Source organism: Artemia franciscana, chromosome 3 (assembly GCF_032884065.1).
Source record: "Artemia franciscana chromosome 3, ASM3288406v1, whole genome shotgun sequence".
Taxonomy (NCBI): Eukaryota; Metazoa; Arthropoda; class Branchiopoda; order Anostraca; family Artemiidae; genus Artemia; species Artemia franciscana.
The window spans coordinates 12,693,696-12,715,809 of record NC_088865.1 but is presented as its reverse complement, the minus strand read 5'-3'; the positions used below and the strand labels follow the sequence as shown (position 1 = coordinate 12,715,809).

Genomic DNA, 22,114 nt, shown 5'->3' with positions numbered 1-22,114 from the left:
TACAAGAACAGCATATTCAAAACCATCAGAACCAGAAGAATATTTACGCCATTTTTTGAATCCTTTGATTAAGAGACATGGCTAACACTCTTTTTATTGCTCTTTTTCTTGCCTTTTTTGGGTGATTTTTTGAAACTTTTATTAGGGAATCTTTTTAGGATCACAATAATACTGCAAACATCAATGGAAAATTTAGGAAAAATTCAATGGAAAAATTAGTGACAATATTCAAGTTTTGAGAAGACGTTCTCTAAACGTCTGAAAAAATCATAATGTCAAGGACCATAGTTTTGCTCTTCACTATATAAATCGACTTTTCGAAAATATAAGAACTAATCCAATTGCACAATGAAAATACTCAGACAACAACCATTGGAACATTAAACTACCAAAATCTTATTTATGGTTAATTTTACCTACTCAATTTCTGAATTGAGTAGAAGAAAAACTTGAAAAATGACAGAATTATGGGATTAAATACTGTCAAAATATCTACCATGGTCTACATAAAACTCAGTATTTGTAGTAGTTTGATCATTGCTTTTAACTGTAAAACAATTAAGTTTGCCAACCGATTTCTAATAAATAATGACTGTAAAATTTTCTAACAAATCAAGATTAAAATAACTTTTTTTTATATAGTTTACATAGAATGTTTAGTTGGAGTTAATCTAAATTTTCCTCAACCCAAAATAAGTTTTTGCTCATTAGAACCTGAAGTCGTTCGGGTACATTTATATTGTATATTTCTGTGTCCAAACGCCAGTTGAGCCAAATGGTGGAAAAACGAGGAAAACTGAAAAAACATTTTCAATGACTATTCCATTTTCTGAAGGCAAGTCATTGAAGTATGAGAATCGTTCCATGTTTGTGTAATCCAAAATGGCTTCAGAACTATTCTAGTAAATGGTGTGTGTGATAGAGTCCTTAATGTCTCCTCCTTTCTGGAGCCAGCATACTATTGAACAAGGTCTATTATGTAAAATATTTGGTATCTAGGGGATACTTTTCAAGAATGTTGAAGATGTTTCTATAGAAAGGCCTTAATTCCTTAGGAATCATCAAAATTGTACAAATCCCAGTTTATCTTAGAACCAGATCATGTGGAGGTTAAAAAACAGCAAATTTAGTTGAATTCGACTTTTTCACTTTACAAAATCAGAGCATATTTCATGCTATATATCTGACTTTGCTCCATCCAAACTATCCAACTAACTCTTCCTAAAGCGTTTCACCTACGTATGCCTACTGTGGAGACATTTTCTGAACCCTCTTTTGCTCCACTGCTGAATGACAGTATTTGTACCACCATCGATGACATGCCTAAACCTCTCATATCCTAAAGAGAACTGCCTCAAATTTTTTGTATAGAGATAGAGATTCAAAACTAGGTCTCTTTGTGTACCTTTTATGTAGAATAAAGCAGTCGCATTTTCAATTTGTTGATTCTTTTCAAGAGTTTAGTGATTCTTATTTTGACCTGGAGTTTGACCTCTAAATGTTTTATCTGGCAGCCCCCTCTATGAAGCTACTTAAACCTTTGGAAATGATATTGACAAATGTTTAAATGCACAAAAAAACCATTAAAACTAGTAGTATTGATACACTTTTAAAAAGGTATTTATAATTTTGTTAACAAAAAATACAACTTATCAGAGCTAAAAAACTGTAGACTTCAATTCACTCTATTGAAATTTAATCTGGAAATCTGGAAATATATCGAGAACGACTGAGGGTATTAAGTGGAAATTTTTGGGATTACTATTATTAAGTTTTTTTTAGCTCAGTTAGAGGAGGTATAATATAAAGATTGAACAATACTTTTTGTGTCGGAATTAACAATTTTTGAAAAGTTTTTTCAACATAAAAATAGCAAGCTAAATTATAGATTCTTATAGAAAAAAAACTAAAGAGCTATAAAATATATTTTTTTCCACGAAAACAATATGTCATTAAAAACGAACAGGAATTGATTTAAAAAACTTTTTCCACGAAACAAGGGTTTCAAAGAAGAGTAAAGAGCTCCATTAAGCCAAAAATCTGTAAGAGCCATAGATATTTGAATCGTTTTTGGATGTCCTATGGTCCCCTTTGATGTCTTTTATAGATGCCCTTTCTTTATTAAGATAGATTTAAAATTATTCTTGAGTTGTCAGCCATTATTGACTTGATGTTGCCTCTACTTTTTGCTAATATGGTCTATATTATCTTATCATGTCTTGGGTAGCGTTTTATGTATCATTAAACCCTCTGTATTTCAGAAATGATGGATCCTTTGCAAATTAAGACTGATGAAGCCTTGGAACTTCCAAATACTATCAATTCATCCAATGATTTGGACCTGAATTTGAGCAATTCTTGCAGCTCGCCCCAGCTTCTGGTCGGCTCTTTTACACTAAAGGAAGAAGGTATGCTTTCAAAAAGAAAAAGAAATGCAAAAGCCTCTTTTTGATTATTTTATGCATCTGTCTTTTTTATATAAATTGAAGTGTAAACATAGATTTTGACATTGTTCTTCTTAGTCTATATGAATCTCGATGGGATTATTCTTTTCATTGGCGGGAGTAGCTGCCTAATTTTTGTGGATAAAAAATAATTTGTCCTTTTATTTGTAGATTATGCTGAATGAGAAACTTAGCTGTACTTTTTGACAAAAAAGAACATAAAGAAATAATTACACTCGAGAGAGAAGATTAAACACAATTATGTTGATTGATTCAATTAAATTCAGTAATAGATAGCTGATTATTATGAGATTCCTTGTCTAAAAACTATAATGTTGAATGTAAATGCGAAAAATTTCAGTCCTTTCGAAAATTCCTCCATTTCAGGGTTTTGATACAACATTCCTGCTAACGTACATATAATTTTTCTTTGCCAATATGATTTTTCCAAACGTATTGAGAATTAAAAAGATTTAAAACTAAAGGAAAAACGCTTCTTGTTATCCTAACTTATGTGGCATTTGAAATAACTTGTCATTAAATAAAAAAACAAGTTTTTTTTTAACTAAAAGTAAGGGGCAACATTACAACTTAAAACGAACAGAAATTACTCCGTATATGAAAGGGATTGTCCCTTCCGCAACGCCTCGCTCTTTACGCTAAAGTTTGACTCTGTCACAACTCTACTTTTTAAAACAATAAAAAAATTTTAGCGTAAAGAGTAAGGCGTTGCGGAGGGTGCAACCCCTTTCATATACGGAGTAATTTCTGTTCGTGTTAAGTTTTAATGTCGCTTCTTACTTTCAATTAAAAAAGCTTGTTTTTTTTGTAATTTCTGAACGTTTTTGAATTAATACATGTTTTGATTTTGGGTCACCGCACATGAATGATTAAAACGAAATTTGTATATATTTTTTTTTGCCAAATGGCTTTCTCTTAGTTTTGACTGGATGATTTTGATAAAAAAAAGGGGCGGAGGAAGAGGCGTAGTTGTCCTCCACTTTTTGGCTACTTAAAAATACAACTAGATTTTTCATTTTTTGTAAAAAACGTTTTTGTTAGTAATAAACATACGTACCTTACGAATTAACTTACGTAACGAACTTCTATATTTGTGTATTTTTATTACGTATATGAGGGGGTTTGCACCCTCGTCAATACCTCGCTCTTTACACTAAAGCTAGAATTTTATCCCGAGTCTTTAAGAATGACCCCTGAATCACAAAGGCCGTAGAATAAATAGTTAAAATTATTAAAAATACTTTGGCGTAAAGAGCAAGGTATTGTGGAGGACACGAACCCCCTTATAAACGTAATATTTTATGTTCATTTTAAGTGTTAATGCTACTCATTATTTCCAGGTGAATTTTTTTTATTCAGTTTCTCATTTTTTTTAAATAATGCTAGAAAATCCGGCATAGAAACTCTCTTCCCTCATGATAAATTTCTCAATGGAAAGATTCTCCCATGTAACCCCGTCCCCCGATCCACTCCCACCCCAACGTGAAAAAGTCCCCTGAAAACGTCTGTACACGTCATAATAATCATTACTATAAGTAAACAATGGTCAAAGTTTTTAACTTGCAACCCCTCCCCCGGGGACTGTGGTGGATTAAGTCGTCCCCAAAGACATAGTTATTAGGTTTTCGACTAGGCTGAATAGAATGGCTATCTCAAAATTTTGATCCGATGATTTTGGGGAAAAATGTGCGTGGGAGAGGGCCTGGGTGCCTTCCAATTTTTTTGGTCACTTAAAAAGGGTACTAGAACTTTTAATTTCTGTTAGAATGAGCCCTCTCGCAACATTCTAGGACCACTGGGTCGATACGATCACCCCGGGAAAAAAAAAACAAATAAATACGCATCCGTGATCTGGCTTCTGGCAAAAAATACTAAATTCCACATTTTTGGAGATAGGAGCATAAAACTTTAACAGTAGGGTTCTCTGATACCCTGATTCTGATGGTGTGATTTTTGTTAAGATCCTATGACTTTTAGGGGGCCTTTCCTCCTATTTTCTAAAATAAGGCTCATTTTCTAAGGCTCGTAACTTTTGATGGGTAAGACTAAATTTAATGAAACTTATATATTTAAAATCAGCATTAAAATGTGATTCTTTTGATGTAACTATTGATATCAAATATCCGTTTTTCCAAATTTCGGTTACTGTTGAGCCGGGTCGCTCCTTACTACAGTTCGTTACCACGAACTGTTTGATTCCAACCCACATTTTTCATAATTTTAACATAAACTTTTCGATATGCTTACAAATGGTTCGCTAGTGCAGGTACCAATCAACAGGAATTTTAATTATTGCAAGAACTTTTGTTAAAAAATCAGGAAAAAGTAATTTTGGGTTTCAGTTCACTAGAATTTATTTTGGACTGAGGTAGAATCTAGTTTTGACATGAGCTGAGGAGGAGAGATGAGGTCTTGAATTTTTGTAGGCTGTTTTCTCTAATTTGCCTAGACTTTCAACATTTAGGATAATTATTTCTGTTCTTTTGATTAACTTTCAATTATCTTCTGTCTTTTAAAATTTTGAAATCATAGACACTACAGTCGCTATAATGTTTTATATTTATTTTTTTCTGATTAAGGCACTTTGTGTAGAAGAGGTTATTGTGGGAAGTTCGAAAGAAGCTCATTCAGCTGGACATTGAAAGCTCTAGTGCTAATTTTTATGAGTCGAAAGTGATTGGTTGGCATTCAGTCCCCCCCCCCCGAAGCCCTTCATTACACCAAACACATCCTACCAAAGTTTGATTTCTTTCAGCATAGTCGAAAGGTCCAGTAATTATGTATTAAGGGCTTTCAACCCTCATAGCCCTTAGAGCAAGCGCTATTAGCTGATACTTTCTTCTTACTAACATTTAAGGCTCTTAAGGAAGGAATAAACTAATGAAGGGAGTTCTTTGGATTGAAAATCGGAAGTTCCAGTTCACTTTTTTCAGACTCAAAAGTGATGGGAGGGCAACTAACCCTTCCCCTCCCTTCAACGTTCCCTGTTCCCCAAATGCATCGGATAAAATTTTTTTATAGCCGTTTTGTTCAAAATAAACGCCTTCAGGGTTGACAAGCCCCCTAAAGCCTTGGGAAAAGGGTTTTAAGTTATGCCCCGAGGGAATATAAGGTTTTTATGGAACGACTGGCTGTATAAAATACGGTGGGGGCTCATTTGAGTGACAATCGACAGTTTTAGTGTCCTTCTTAAGAGTCAAAACAGATTGGAGGCCAACTAGCACTCCTTGCACATCATTTCTCAAGACACGTCCAATCAACATTTTAAGGCAGCAATTTTGTTCAGTATTGTTGAAAGGTCCAGTAATTATGCCTTTGGTGATATCAACCCCCCAGAAGCCTCAGTGCTAGTGCTGTAAGTTAGGCAATTCGTCCGTGGTTTACAATTGGACATTTGCAAACATGTGGGAACATGCTGTAAGCATGTTAGATTTTTACTTTCCAAAAAGTCGAAAGCCATTCAGGTGAGCCTTTCAGAGAATGTTGAAGAGAGTGTTTAACTAAATAAAAAAAATGTTGTGTGCATGCGGGTTGTCAAAAGGGCGTAACTCAGGAATAACTGAGTATATTAATTTGCATCCCAGAAAATGAAAAGAGAGATGATCAATTAACCAAAAGGCCTGTATTTGCACATCACTACTACTACCACCACTACTACCTCTAAAACTACTGTTTCTGTAGCCAGTACTACCAAGGCTGAGGATATTGAAATGAACATATGAGAGATGTTGAGAGGGATGTTCAAGTGACCAAAAGGCAACATATGCCTGCTACTACTGTTACTACTACTACTAATGCAACATCACTACTGCTCCCACTACTGTCACTACTACTATGGTACTACCACTATTAAGGCGGCATGCATGAAGGTGAAAGTTTTATAGAATATCAATGGGGAATTTGAACTAAACCAAAACACACTATTTGCATGCTGACTGTCAAAAGGGTGGATCTTAAGAATGGATTTGAATATTGAGTTGCAACTTTCAGAGAAGGGTTAAAGAGGAAGATCAATTTACTAAAAGATAATATCCAAATGCTACTATTGACATTGCTACCTTTGCTATTTATAATGCTACTACTACTGCTGCTACAAAATCACCAACTTCTACTACAATTGCAACCACTTGTAAGGTTAAGAGTATTAAGACGAAAAGGGCGTCAAAAGATGTTTCAAAAGTAAAAAATAGTCAAAAGATGTTTATTAGCAATATTGTTTCTTTTTTCTTTGTTTCTGACCAAGTCACTTTGTTCAGTTCAGCTCGGTTCACTTTATTTATAAATCAAATACATTTAACTAATCTTCAAGTACCCGCCCCAAGAAAGATACAAAAAAAACTTGTGACTGGGCGGGCACATAAAACTCATTTTCTAACTAATAATTCACTAGAAACGAAAAAAACAACAACTAACAACAACCAATCTCTAATCTACTCATCAATAATAAAAACCAATCTCATAATAATAAACAGAAAAGAGAGAGACAAAAAGAATAATAAAAAAATTATGAACCTTGGCCTAGCAAATACTTTTTCAATTTATTTTTAAAAAACTCCAGATGTTCAGCCGCCCAATTGCTCTGTGAAACAGAGTTCCACACATTAGGCCCCAAAAATCTAGAAGGGAAGCCGGCCCTGGTTCCACTTCTGTGCGGGACGATGAAATCACTAGCGTGAAGCGTTTCATTATGATGTAAAGATCTATTTTCACTAAAGTAACCACGAAAAGCCCCTGGAGTTACATTATTCCAACATTGATAAGTAAAGATTACAACTTGGTACTTCCGTAGCTATCCAACGTTCAGCACTTGCAACTCTTTGAAGCAAGCTGTGGTGTTGTGTTCACCTTCAAGATATTTACCAGTAAGACGCATTGCTTTAATTTGAAGAATCTGAACACGTTTAAATTCACATAAAAATTGCGTGCCCATAATATGCAGCCATACAAAGTATATGGATTAATCACTGGATGACTCGGAGGTAAAACATTTTTAAATTGTTGAATTACTTCAAGGCCACGGGTAATCTTTGTTGCAACAACATCACTGTGACGTTTCCAGAAAAGATTACAATTAATGTAAAAACTTAAATACCGGATTTCCTGAACCTGAACTACAGGCTTGTTATCAAACAGAATTCTACCATTAATATCATCGGGCTTGCCTATTCTAGAATATAAAATAAAATTAGTCTTAGCAACGTTAACTGACAACATTATTCAATCTAGTAAAAACATGGAAATTTCTCAAAACGCCATCCACTTTCAAGACAAGGCTATCCAATCAATGACTAGAAAATGTATCTGCAGTGTCATCACCAAATGACGTTAAACAACAATCTGGAAGATAAAACCTATTGCTATATCCATAAACTAAATAAAAAAGCGGACCAAGGACCGTACCCTGTGCCACACCAGAAGACACTTCATAAGAGAAAGAAAACACATCAGCAATCATCACTTTAATAGACCTCCCGCGTAAATATCTTTCAAACCACCTGAAACATACTCCTTCAATACCCAAGCATTCTAATCTCTGCAATAAAATTCTAAAATATACTGTGTCAAATGCTTTCTTAAAATCAAAAAATACTGTTTGGGGGATCTCACCTTTTTCAAAAAAAATATTCATAATATCAGCAAGATGAATGGCAGCATGACTAGTTGAATGACCCTTTCTAAACCCGAATTGGGTCTCTCTGAGTAGGCCGTGTTCCTTGAGATAGTCATGTAGATAACGATGAATTACTTTTTCTAAAAATTTTGAAAATAGAGGCAGCATCGAAATTGATCGCCAATTACCGGCATCTGACCTGATACCCCCTTTATAAAGCGGGATAACTTTAGCTTGGTTTACCGCTTCTGGAAAGGTCCCTGTTTCTAAAGACAAGTTGATAATATTTAGGATACATGGTAGTATATACGTCACAATAGCTTTAAAAGTACTGATATTTACTCCATCTACCCTAGCAGATTTCAATTTTTATGTTTTCACTATATTAATCACTTTATCATTTGTACACTTTTCAAACTGGAACTCAACACTGTCACCACGAGGAGTCCTTGAATTCCTCACTGATAACATTTTCCCTGTCACATCTTGCACTCTCTTGAACAGACAATCCAATTTGAGAATAAAACTGACCAAAATGATTCACAACTATATTTTTATCACTCGAAGAAATTCACAGAACACCCATGAACTAATTGATAACTTGCCATGTAGCTCTTGTATCTCCCTTACGATGAATCTCTTTTTCTTAAATTTTTGAAAATAGAGGCAGCATCGAAATTGATCTCCAATTACTGGCATCTGACCTGGCACCCCCTTTATAAGGCGGGATAACTTTAGCTTGGTTCAGTACTTCTGGAAAGGTCCCTGTTTCCAGAAACAGGTTGATAATATGTAGGATACATGGTAGTATATACGTCATAATAGCTTTAAAGGTTTGGAAATTCACGCCATCTACCCCAGCAGATTTCGATTTTATGTTTTTCACTATATTAATTACTTCGTCATTTATACGCTTTTCGAACTGGAACTCAACACTGTCACCACGAGAGTCCTTGAATTCCTCACTGAGAACATTTTCCCTGTCACATCTTGAATTCTCTTGAAGAGACTATCCAATTTGAGAATAAAACTGACCAAAATGATTCTCAACTATATTTTTATCACTCACAGAAATTCACAGAACACCCATGAACTCATTGATAACTTGCCATGTAGCTCTTGTATCTCCCTTATCATCAGAAAACCTCTCCTCAAAGTACTTCTTCTTTGCTTGCCTTCTCATATTATTCACCTTGTTTCTCACTGCCTTGAATTCTATAAAGTCTGCGTCATCCTGACTATTAAGATATTGCTCATATAACAAGTTTCTATTGTTTATCACGTCTATTCTTTCTTTCGTAATCCATGGCTTGCGGGGATCGTCCTTCTTTTGCTTTACAAGTCGCAAGAGACATGTCTTCTCATAAATTGATTGAAAAACTGACATGAATTGGTCATTGACTATAGAAGAATCACCTGAAATATCAAGGCCAGAGTCTCACTTAAGGCAACTCAACTCCATGGCAAAGTTATTCAAATTCTGCATTTTTAGTTCACATTTCGGTATTTTCGTCCTGTGGTGGCGCAGTGGATTGTACCTTAGCTTGGTAATACGGGACCCAGAGATTGAATCACGCTGCAGGAATGTACTGCAGGGCCGACGCAAGGACCTTAGTAGTCAAGAAGCGTCGTTAATTCTTAAATAATAATAAAAAGTGTCGGTATTTTCTTCAACTGGATACGTCCATTTCTGAGGAACATCACATGAGCAATTACTGGTAGATGATCCGAGCCTGGATATATGATCATATCAGAATAGCGTTGGCTCAAATAACTATGTCCCACGAAAACGTTATCAATTAGGGTAGAAGAATGACAAGAAATTCGGGTTCGAGAAATTCGAAAAAACTAAATATTCACATTTTCAGTATTAAGTTTGAGGCCGATTTCCTCAAAAGAATTAGAAACAAGCTGGGTCGACTTAATTAGGGTAGATTTAGTGCGGCTGATCAAAAGTAAATCATCTGCATATGCAATATACGAAAGATTAGTTAGGACTAAAAACATGATGGATTAATGCGTGGCAAAACAGAATAAAGACAAGCATTAAAAAGATAAGGGGATAAGACTCCTCCTTGCCTAAGACCAGAACGGATGGGGATATTACCAACGTAGGTGTCACCTGACTTGAGTCGAACATATAAATTAGCATACCAAAAACGAAGAGTTGATATAATAGACACATTAGCACCAAGTTGGATTAAAGAATACCAAAGTTGGCTATGGCACATTGAATCAAATGCTTTTGAAACATCGAGTGCATAAAAATGAACCTCAAAACCATTTTTATGCGCTTTAAGTAATAGCGAAGCTATAGCACGATGAGCATGTTGGCAACCTATATACGGCTTGAAGCCAAACTGATTAGACATATAATCTACTTTAGACAGGAGATCAGGGAGCAAAACATATTCAAATACTTTACTTAAAGTACAAGCAACCGTAATAGGCCTATACGAAGCGCAACTAGTTGGCTCCTTACCACGTTTCAAAATTGACGTAATGTTACCAACTAAAAAAGAATCAGGGACCAAAGAAGAGCATAAACACATCTGAAAAAGTAACATCAAGTGATAAACTAGTTCCTCCGAATCGGTGTTGAGGTGAAAAGCACTGATGCCGTCTATATCATAAGATTTGGATTTAAGTCTCTCTATACTTCTTTTGACACGGTCAACACAAACGGGAGGTACATGATCTTGAGTAATTTTCTTAGGCAACAGATTAGAACAGAGCTTGGCAAAACGAAAATGAACCGCATATATCACTGTATCGAAAATGTTACTATAATGATTGATCCGTGATACATTAGGGATTCGGTCGGCCGTAGGCGATCTATCGAACTTCGCGACATTAATCACTTTTTTCCTCTGGCTAGGAGTCTTAGGAAATTTGGCACCATTATACCTAATTCTTCGAAGATAGCGTTTAAAATCAAGCTTTGTTCTTTGTTTAATATCGAAAACATTACCCCTTAAAGGGCGGTCGCAAGCTATCCACATTTTTAGCCACAATTTAGCCCGACTTTTTATAGTTTTGAGCTCTGGGTCATTCTTCCAAATTGAACTTCTTGTTTGGGCTCGAAAGCGACATAGGGGGACAGCTACCTCTTCAGACCTCTTTAAGCACGATACAATGTGGCTATATATATAAAAATAAGTTGTCCGTCTGTGTGTCTGTCTGTGGATCAGGTGACGTCATGTTTCTGTGTTGACTGACGTCATGAAATTAGTTGTCGTCATTTTTGCTTTGACGGTGACGTCATTCAAGATATTTAAGACATATGTTCACGTAGAAATCTATTAATGTTTAAGTTTACAATGACTGATGAACTTACCATGGCAAAAGCCGATGAAGATGCTCAAAGAGTCTATGCCAAAAAACTTGCTGCTGATAGAGAAAGTCAGAAAAGAAAGCGTGCCGAGGAATCAAAAGAACAGCAAGGAAACAGGCTTGAGGCTAAAGAACGCAAAACCGCGCAGTTAGATGAAGATCCACCTGGACAGCGAGAGTCAAAACATATCAAAACTGAAAATGATAGCGATGATGATTGGGTTTGGGATTTTGACTTGGATAAGGTCATCAATGCCTACCAGATTTTAGTTAAAAAAACAAAGGTTCGGCGATATGTATTTCATAGTGAAGCTGAAAAATAAAGAAGAAAAAGAAAACTGAAAAAAGAAAAAAAGTAAAAAACTAAAAAATACTAAAAAGAAAAAACACTCAAAGAGAAATTACAGACCGGGACACAAATGACGACCGGGACAGAGGGAATATAAATAACGACCGGGACACTCAAAGAGAAATTACAGACTCGGATACCGGGGCAACAAATGACGACCGGGACACAGGGAATATAAATGACGACCAGGACACAGGTATTTAAGAATATCGTTCAAAGACAAATTTTTAATTGTAAGAAGACCGTTGAAAGAGAAATTTCTAATTGTAAATGAAAGAGCGATTCTCGCACCCAAAAATATAGACGTCCACGAAATCAACAATATTGTTTTGACCAAGATTCGAGACCAGGCAGTCCTTTACAAGTCAGTCGACACAGTTTTGGAACCAAATGAAGCGGTTAATTATCCATCTGAATTTTTAAATTCCATAGATCTTTCAGGGTTTCCACCACACGTGCTACAACTAAAAATAGGCGTACCAATAATACTTTAAAAAAATATCAACCCACCAAAGCTTTGCAATGGCACGCGACTTGCCGTAAAAAAAACAATGGAAAACCTAATAGAGGCCACAATCTTGACAGGGCCTTTTGAGGGTGAGGCTGTTCTTATTCCTCGCATTCCCATGATTCCAACGGATCTGCCTATTCAATTTAAAATATTACGATTCCCAATTCGATTAGCATTTGCAATCACCATTAACAAAGCTCAAGGTCAATCATTAGAAAAATGTGGTATAGATCTTAATACTGATTGTTTTTCCCATGGACAATTGTACGTTGCATGTTCGAGGGTCGGTAAACCTGACAATCTATTTATATGCAGCGACAATTCGACAGCGAAGAATGTTGTATATTCGCAAGTTTTACGCAGTTAATTTGTATTGTATCTATCTATCTATCTATATAAAAACGAGTTGTGTGTATGCATGTTTGTTTGTTTGTAAAAAGAGCGTTTGCATATGACGTCATTATTAGTACATACGGCTTTGTATATGCACAGACAATGGGAAAGCGAAGAATGTTGTATATTCGCAATTTTGACGTAGTTTAACTCCTGCAGACGAAATGAATGCTTGCCTGAAAAATTCTAATTTATGGGCACACGTAAAAATATTAAAATTAACTACAAATATGCGTGTCCGATTGCAAAACGATGACTCTGGTCAAACATTTTCAGAGCAATTGCTGGCAATTGGAAACGGAAAGCTCCCAGTAGTGGGAAAGCCAAGAAGAAGAAGAATGTTGTATATTCGCAATTTTTACGTAGTTTGAAACACATATATAAATCTATCTATATTCACAGGTGGGACACAGGGACACAACTACAATGGCGCGTAACTAATATGGCGCGTAACGACTTACGCGCGCGGGGGGGCTTGGGGGGGCGCGAAGCGCCCCACCAACTAGGTGTTGGGGTGGCGCGAAGTGCCACCCCAACAGCTAGTATATATATATATATATCTATATATATAAAAATAAATTGTCTGTCTGTCTGTGGATGGATCAGGTGACGTCACCTGAAAAAACTGGATCAGGTGACGTCAAAACTGAAAAAACTAAAAAAAGGCAAAAACTACAAAAAAAACTAAAAACTAATAAAAAAAATAAAAAAGCTAAAAAACTAAAAAAAACTAAAAAAAAGGCAAAAACTACAAAAAAAACTAAAAACTAATAAAAAAGCTAAAAAACTAAAAAAACTAAAAAAAGGCAAAAACTACAAAAAAAACTAAAAACTAATAAAAAAAATAAAAAAGCTAAAAAACTAAAAAAACTAAAAAAACTAAAAAAAGGTAAAAAACTAAAAAAACTAAAAACTAAAAAAAACTAAAAAAAAGGAAAAAACTGAAAAATAAGCTAAAATAAAGGTAAAAACTAATAAAAAACTAAAAAAAAACTGAAAAAACTAAAAAAAGGCAAAAACTACAAAAAAAACTAAAAACTAATAAAAAAAGTAAAAAAGCTAAAAAACTAAAAACACTAAAAAAACTAAAAAAAGGTAAAAAACTAAAAAAAATAAAAAATAAAAAAAACTAAAGACAAGGAAAAAACTGAAAAATAAGCTAAAATAAAGGTAAAAACCAATAAAAAACTAAAAAGAAAAAAAGGAAAAAACTAAAAAAAATTTTCATCTAAAAAACTAAAAAAAACTAAAAAAGGTAAAAACTAAAAGAACTAAAAAATAAAAAAAATAAATGACGACACTCAAAGAGAAAGCGACCAGGACAAAAGGAATGTTCGATTAGCAATCAACAAAGCACCGGGACACAGGGAGTATAAATGAAAAAAGCTAAAAAACTAAAAAAACTAAAAAAAAGGCAAAAACTACAAAAAAAACTAAAAACTAATAAAAAAAATAAAAAAGCTAAAAAACTAAAAAAACTAAAAAAACTAAAAAAAGGTAAAAAACTAAAAAAACTAAAAACTAAAAAAAAGGAAAAAACTGAAAAATAAGCTAAAATAAAGGTAAAAACTAATAAAAAACTAAAAAAAAAACTGAAAAAACTAAAAAAGGGCAAAAACTACAAAAAAAACTAAAAACTAATAAAAAAAGTAAAAAAGCTAAAAAACTAAAAAAACTAAAAAAAGGTAAAAAACTAAAAAAAATAAAAAATAAAAAAATCTATTTATATGGACAGACAATAGGACAGCAAAGAATGTTGTATATTCGCAAGTTTTACGTAGTTAAATATATATATATATATATATATATATATATATATATATATATATATATATATATATATATATATATATATATATATATATCTATATATATAAAAATAAGTTGTCTGTGTGTGGATCTGTGGATCAGGTGACGTCATGTTTGTCCGCATATGACGTCTGAATTATTTCACACTAATACAAAAGAAGAAAAAAACTAAAAAAGGTAAAAACTACAAAAAAAACTAAAAAGAAAAAAAAACTAAAAAAGCTAAAAAACTAAAAAAAAACTAAAAAAAGTAAAAATCTAATAACTAAAAAAAACTGAAAAAATAAAAAAAGGCAAAAACTACAAAAAAATAAAAACTAATAAAAAAACTAAAAAAACTAAAAAACTAAATAAACTAAAAAAAACTAAAAAAAGGTAAAAAACTAAAAAAACTAAAAACTAAAAAAGAAAAAAACTAAAAAAAAGGAAAAAACTGAAAAATAAAAGAGAAAAAGAAAACTAAAAAAATATGAATTTAATATATATAAAAATAAGTTGTTTGTGGGTTATGTCTGTCTGTCCGTCTGTCGAGTGACGTCGTGTTTGTCCGCATATGACGTCTGAATTATTTCACACTAATACAAAAGAAGAAAAAAAACTAAAAAAGGTAAAAACTACAAAAAAAACTAAAAAGAAAAAAAACTAAAAAAGCTAAAAAACTAAAAAAACTAAAAAAAGGTAAAAAACTAAAAACTAAAAAAAACTGAAAAAACTAAAAAAAGGCAAAAACTAAAAAAAAACTAAAAACTAATAAAAAAACTAAAAAAGCTAAAAAACTAAAAAAAAAAAACTAAAAAAAGGTAAAAAACAAAAAAAAACTAAAAACTAAAAAAGAAAAAACTAAAAAAAAGGAAAAAACTGAAAAATAAGAGAAAAAGAAAACTAAAAAAATATTAATAAATATAAAAAATATAAATATAAATATAATATAAATTAGCAATCAACAAAGCACCGAGACACAAATGACGACCGGGACACAGGGAGTATAAATGACGACCAGGACATAAGTAAAAAAAAAAAACTAAAAAAACTAAAAAAATGGTAAAAACTACAAAAAAACTAAAAACTAATAAAAAAACTAAAAAATCTAAAAATCTAAATAAACTAAAAAAGAAAAAAGGAAAAAAATAAAGGAGAAAAACAAAACTAAAAAACGAATGTATATACAGACCGGGACACCGGGATACAAATGACGACCGGGACACAGGGAATATAAATGACGACCGGGACACAGGGACACAACTACAATGGGGACGCCGGGGGGCACAGGGGGATATAAATGACGACCGGGACACCGGGACACAAGGAATATAAATGACGCCTGGGACACTCAAAGAGAAATCACAGACTGGAACACCGGGACACAAATGACGACCGGGACACAGGGAATATAAATGACGACCGGGACACAGGGACATAACTACAAAGGGGCCGCCGGGGTGCACAGGGGGATATATAAATGACGATGGCGACTCAGGGAATGGTCGATTAGCAATCACCATCAACAAAGCTCAAGGGCAATCATTAGAATCATGAGGTATAGATCTGAATACGGATTGTTTTCCCATGGACCATTATATGTTGCATGTTCAAGAGTCGGTAAACCTGAAAATCTATTTATATGCACAGACAATGGGACAGCAAAGAATGTTGTATATTCGCAAGTTTTACTTAGTTAAAAACATATATATATATATATATATATATATATCTATCTATATTCACAGGTGGGACATAGGGACACAACTACAATGGCGCGTAACTAATATGGCGCGTAACGACTTACACGCGCGGGGGGGCTTGGGGGGGGCGCGAAGCGCCCCCACCAACTAGGTGTTGGGGTGGCGCGAAGCGCCACCCCAACAGCTAGTATATCTATATAAATAAGTTGTGTGTGTGTGTGTCGAGTGACGTCATGTTTGTGTGTTGACTGACGTCATGTTTGTTGATTGACGAAATTACACACCGGGACATCGGGACACAAATGACGACCGGGACATAGGGAATATAAATGACGACCGGGACACTCAAAGAGAAAGCGACCGGGACACAAGAAATGTTCGATTAGCAATCACCATCAACAAAGCACCGGGACACGAATGACGACCGGGACACAGGGAGTATAAATGACGACCAGGACATAAGTAAAAAAAAAAACTAAAAAAACTAAAAAAAACTAAAAAAAAAGGTAAAAACTACAAAAAAACTAAAAAGAAAAAAAACAACTAAAAACTAATAAAAAACTAAAAAAGCTAAAAAACTAAAAAAAACTAAAAAACTAAAAACTAAAACTAAAAAAACTAAAAAAACTAAAAAAACTAAAAAAACTAAAAAAGAAAAAAAAAGAAAAAAAAAGAAAAAAAAAAGAAAAAAAAAGAAAAAAAAAAAAAAGAAAAAAAAAGAAAAAAAAAGAAAAAAAAGAAAAAAAAGAAAAAAAAAGAAAAAAAAAGAAAAAAAAAGAAAAAAAAAGAAAAAAAAGAAAAAAAAAGAAAAAAAAAGAAAAAAAAAAAAAAAGAAAAAAAAAGAAAAAAAAAAGAAAAAAAAAAAGAAAAAAAAAGAAAAAAAGAAAAAAAGGAAAAAAAAATGAAAAATAAAGGAGAAAAACAAAACTAAAAATAAAAAAAAACTAAAAAGGTAAAAACTACAAAAACAAAAAAAAGTAAAACCCAAAAAAAACTAAAAAGAAAAAAAAGGGGAAAAACGCAAAAATTTATTTCATCATATACCAATTCAAAAACGAATGTATATACAGACCGGGACACCGGGATACAAATGACGACCGGGACACAGGGAATATAAATGACGACCGGGACACGACTACAACGGGGACGCCGGGGGGCACAGGGTGATATATAAATGACGACGGGGACACAGGGAATGTTCGATTAGCAATCACCATCAACAAAGCTCAAGGACAATCATTAGAATCATGAAGTATAACTAAAAAATAACCAACCAAGTCCATTACTCTCTATGCCGTTCAGAAGACTTTTTATTAATGCGCAAGATTTTGTAAATTTAGTTAAACTTCGGAGGGATTTCTGGTCGCAGGGGAGATAAACATTAATGAGGACAAGGCTGGCAAGACGAATAGCAATATAACAATCACTCTCGTGATAACATAAAGGGGGTGGTGAAAACAGCGTCTTTTTTCATTAAACATGCTAGGCCACCTGATGGTCTGCCAGAGGTTTTGAGTGCACTTTTAGAAAAAACTAAGTGTTCGTTACTTCTCCGTAGGGAGTTTAAGCTCACTAAAGGTAGGACATTAAAACATCAAAATTTTCTAATTCATGATCTAAGAAACGTCTTTATCCTTAGTACCGTTAATATTGAGCGAACATATAGTGAAGTTAGTCTTAGCCCTCATTTTCTTGTATAGGACGATCCTTTCGACAGAAGTTCACGAAGAATTCGGCATTCATTGAGAATGACACATGATTGCCTTGACGGTTCGCACATTTTGGTGTAGCCTGGCACGGAGAATCAGGCGAGGATTCATGTTGCCCTGCGCAACGGGAGCAGCATTTTTCTTTATCACAATTTGATTTTAAGTGATTTGGTTATCGGCAATTATAACAGCATTTGGGTGGGCGTTGGAATTCGTAAGCTCGATATATCTCATACCCGATCTGTATCGTGCAACAGCGTTTGTGCATTAGGGAGCGCAGCAGCGTTTTCAAAAAACACTCTAACAGCCAAAGAATTGCCTATTCGTTTCGCATGAGTAATATTACCTTTAACTATTCCAATATATTTCGTTTCTTTTACTTTGACGTCACAATCTCTCATTACAGACGGAACGGCATTGCAAAAGTTCCTTGCAGCAATCATGTCAATTCGTACCACCAGCTTATCGCCAGAGGGCTTAATGCTATGAATACATTCATGACCTGGAATAGAGTCTATTATTTCGCAACGCTTGGCAGGATTATTTAATTGTGATAGGACTTTAGAAATAACAACGGTCGTCAGATCGTGATTCAATGACTGAGGGCCAGGGCTGCTAAGAGGGAGAATTTAAGATCATACGACGAAATCTTCTCACGAATTTGCTTAAGTTCCGAATCAATGCTTACAAGCTTTGAGGCCAAGCTAGAATAAGCCACAGCAGGAATAACTGGAACCTCGGTAGGCAAAATAATCACGTATGTAGGCAAAGACAAATTTTCGCTATCGCATTTCTGGAAAATTTCCATCATGTCCTTAATGTGATGGTAATTAGCTTGATCGCCTTGGCGTCTTTGCACACGTTCACCCTCGTAAACACGAGACCAAAAGTTCTATTTTAGCCGCCATAATAGACTCCTCATCGAAAAAACCACCAGCATGGTTAGCAATAACTTCATCACTTACTCCTTCTTTAAGATTAGATAGCACGAAATTCAACACTGACGAATGTGCATATTTCGTCATAATAGTATAACCAACAAATATGGAGAATTAGCCTAAGTCCAAAATCCAATCAGTTTATTACTCACCTTGTTGTCAAACAGCTAAAATCCGATTAAATTAGTTTCAAAATAATCCTTTGCAAAGTAACTGAATTCGATTTTTTCAGTGTGAGATAATGTCCGTGCAATATCTTCAACATGTAGGTCAGTAAGTATAAGTAGGGATTATACATCACTATAATCCCTATTGCAAAATTTTTTGTTGTCTTCACATAAGACTTACTGAATTAATAATGTCCAAGCAGTATCCGATTTAGATGATGACACTTTGAACTCTGAAATACAACTGAAATACAACTCTGGAATACAATATCACCTTATTCACGTTTGTAAATACGGCCATGATCAGTCCAGACGTTCCTTACACCATATCTGTCTCTTACACCTTCGAGAATCAATTTTCTCATTTTTGTCAGATATTCGGTGACGAAAACACCCGATTTTGCTAGCTTTGCTTTTGCTTTAAAATTAGTATACGGCATATCTTTAGTTACGAATTTAACTAAAACTGGCGCAACAGGCATAGACGTCTGAATATTCTCCGTGGCGTTCGGGTCTGAATATTCTCCGTGGCGTTCGGAAGTCTAAAGTGGTTCACTGACAACACCTGTTCTTTCTGGACAATCACATCCATTGTCTTTGCTATATCCAGGACAGTAGTACCCAGGTCAGCTCCAGGGTCCTGTTTCACTAAAGAAAAAAACAAACAAAAAAAAACAAAAAAAACAAGGAATCGAGCAAACGCTCCTGTTTGTAATCGTCAAGTTTTCCTCAATAGTAGCAACCCGAAGCTTTATTGACTGGATCTGGCTGTTCATAGTTGAAAACAATTTTTCAACTTTTTCAAACTTTCCATTATGTTCTAGCGTGATTGAGTCATAAATTTCAGAAACAATCAGTTCAGGGTTTAGAGTGGCTTGCTGGGAGGAACCTCTACTCCAGCCATGGAATAAATTTTCTCAAGAACTTTTTCTCAGTCTCTTTAGCTAGGCTAGCCTTAAGCTTTACTACTTCGCTTTGTGCTAAAGTAAGCTGTTTTCGAAGCTGAGACGTTTTGCTCGAAGCGGTTAAATCAGTACCGGGGCTTTTTGTAACTTGCTTTTTCTGAAACTGGAAATAAATATCTGGAGTAGATTCACACTCGCGGAAAGCATCATGTACGCCCTTAGGTGTACTTTTCAAAGCCTTCGGATAATTGTTTTCATAAGAGAGAAGATTCGCTTCCACCAGAGTCTGTAAGTCATGGGATCAGTAGCGAAAAACAACGAATTTTGGTGTAGACTTTTCTTGCTTTGTAATGCCAATAATCCGCACTGGCCAGAGGGGATATACCTTGAATTGAGCTATCGCCAAATCTCCCTTCCGAAATTGTACAATACTGAAAATAGTGTTCAGTAAATCTAATGTTTTTTTTTTATCTTTGGTGGACAATGCTGAATTCAAATTATCCAAATCCAATCAAATTTATCTGCACTCAAAAACAGTCACTGTTATGACCGCAGCGACTATCAATTACACAGCTGATATGTTATCACATCCACTGAATCTAGGTCAGTAAATTGTAATGATATAGAAGGAGTATAGAAGTATAGAAGGAGTTATCGTAGCAACTTCAAAGAAGCTTATTCGATTGAAAAATGAAAGTTCTAGCGCCTTTATGTAAGTCAAAAGTGATTGGACGGTAGCCAGCTCCCTCTTCCACACCCTTCGGTTCTCAAAACATATCCTATCAAAATTTTGAAGTATTTATTTGTTCAGCATAGCTGAAAGGTCCATTAATTGTGTCTTTGGGAATATCGACTCCCACAGCCCATGGGTCAAGGGCTCAAGTTCATACTAAATACCCATTGTTCAGACGTCAGACTTTTGAACTAAAACCCAGAAGGGGCAGTCGTATAAGCTTTGGAGGAGGCTCATTCGATTGGAGGTCTGAAGTTCTAGTGCCCTTGTAAGAGTCAAAATTGATTAAAGGGTGACAAGCCCCTCCCCCAACGTTCTCTTTTTCCCCAAAGTATCAGATAGGAATTTCGATAATAGCCATTTTGTTCAGAATAGTCCAAAGATAATTCAGGGTAAATACAATCCCCCAGAGCCTAGGGGCAAGGATTGTAAGTTATATCCAGGGAGCATATAAAGTTTTTATGGAAAAGGCGATTCTATAAACTTTAGTGCAGACAAATTTGATTGGAAATTGAAAATTCTAGATTGGTTTTTAGCGTCAAAAGTGATAGGAGGAATAACATCCATCACCCTAAGCCCATGAATTTTCTGAACACAATTTTCCAACAAAATTTTGAGATGGCAATTTTGTTCAGTGTAGTTGAGTGGTCAATTAACTAAATGTCTAGGGATATTGGCTATGTCAATCCCCTATAGTTATGTATTTATTCCATTATGTGCTAAAACTAAATGTTGCTTTAAAACTAAGTCAAAAGGCACTGTGTGTATGCTGGTTGCAAAATATCCCAGCAATATCCCGAGAACGACTGAGGGTATTACGTTGAAACTTTCATGCTACTACTATTACTACATGTGCTGTTGTAATTTAACTTAATCAAAAAAGTGTAAGTGCATCCAGGCTGTCAAAGAGCATAGATAGAATTTTTGCTGAATGGTATTAAGTTTCATTTTTCAGGTCAACTTGAGGTGGTATAAAGCTAAAATAAACAATACTATCTGTTTCCAAATTTTCAAAAGGGTGTATGTTGTTACAAAATTGTTGAAAATTTTCTCCAACGTGTAAATAGCAAGCCAAATTATGTATTCTTATAGAAAAAACAAATGAAAAGATGTTGAATGTTATTTTTTTATCCATGAAAAATATCAAACAGTTCGTGGTAACGAACTGTAGTAAGGAGCGACCCGGCTCAATAGTAACCAAAACTCTAAAAAATGGAATTTTGGTACCAATAGCTACATCAGAAGAATTGCATTTAAATGCTGATTTTAAATATCTAAGTTTCATCAAGTTTAGTCTTACCCATCAAAAGTTACGAGTCTGAGAAAATTTGCGTTATTTTAGAAAATAGGGGGAAACACCCCCTAAAAATCATAGAATCTTAACGCACTAGATAGAATCTTCTAGTGCCCTTTTTAAGTGACCAAAAAAATTGGAGGGCACCTAGGCCCCCTCCCACGCTAATTATTTTCCCAAAGTCAACAAATCAAAATTCTGAGATAGCCATTTTA

General features: G+C 34.4%; 1 protein-coding gene across 2 annotated transcripts in view; it reads left to right on the top strand.

The window, feature by feature from the left end:
- LOC136024889 (zinc finger protein 791-like) overlaps positions 1-22,114 on the top strand; it is a 66,587-nt gene that overhangs the window by 3,197 nt on the left and 41,276 nt on the right. For both annotated transcript variants that reach the window (XM_065700422.1, XM_065700420.1), the window contains exon 2: positions 2,262-2,408. In XM_065700422.1, the coding sequence (XP_065556494.1) occupies positions 2,264-2,408 (145 nt within the window). In that variant the 5' untranslated portion in view covers positions 2,262-2,263. The remainder of the gene's footprint in view (positions 1-2,261; positions 2,409-22,114) is intronic.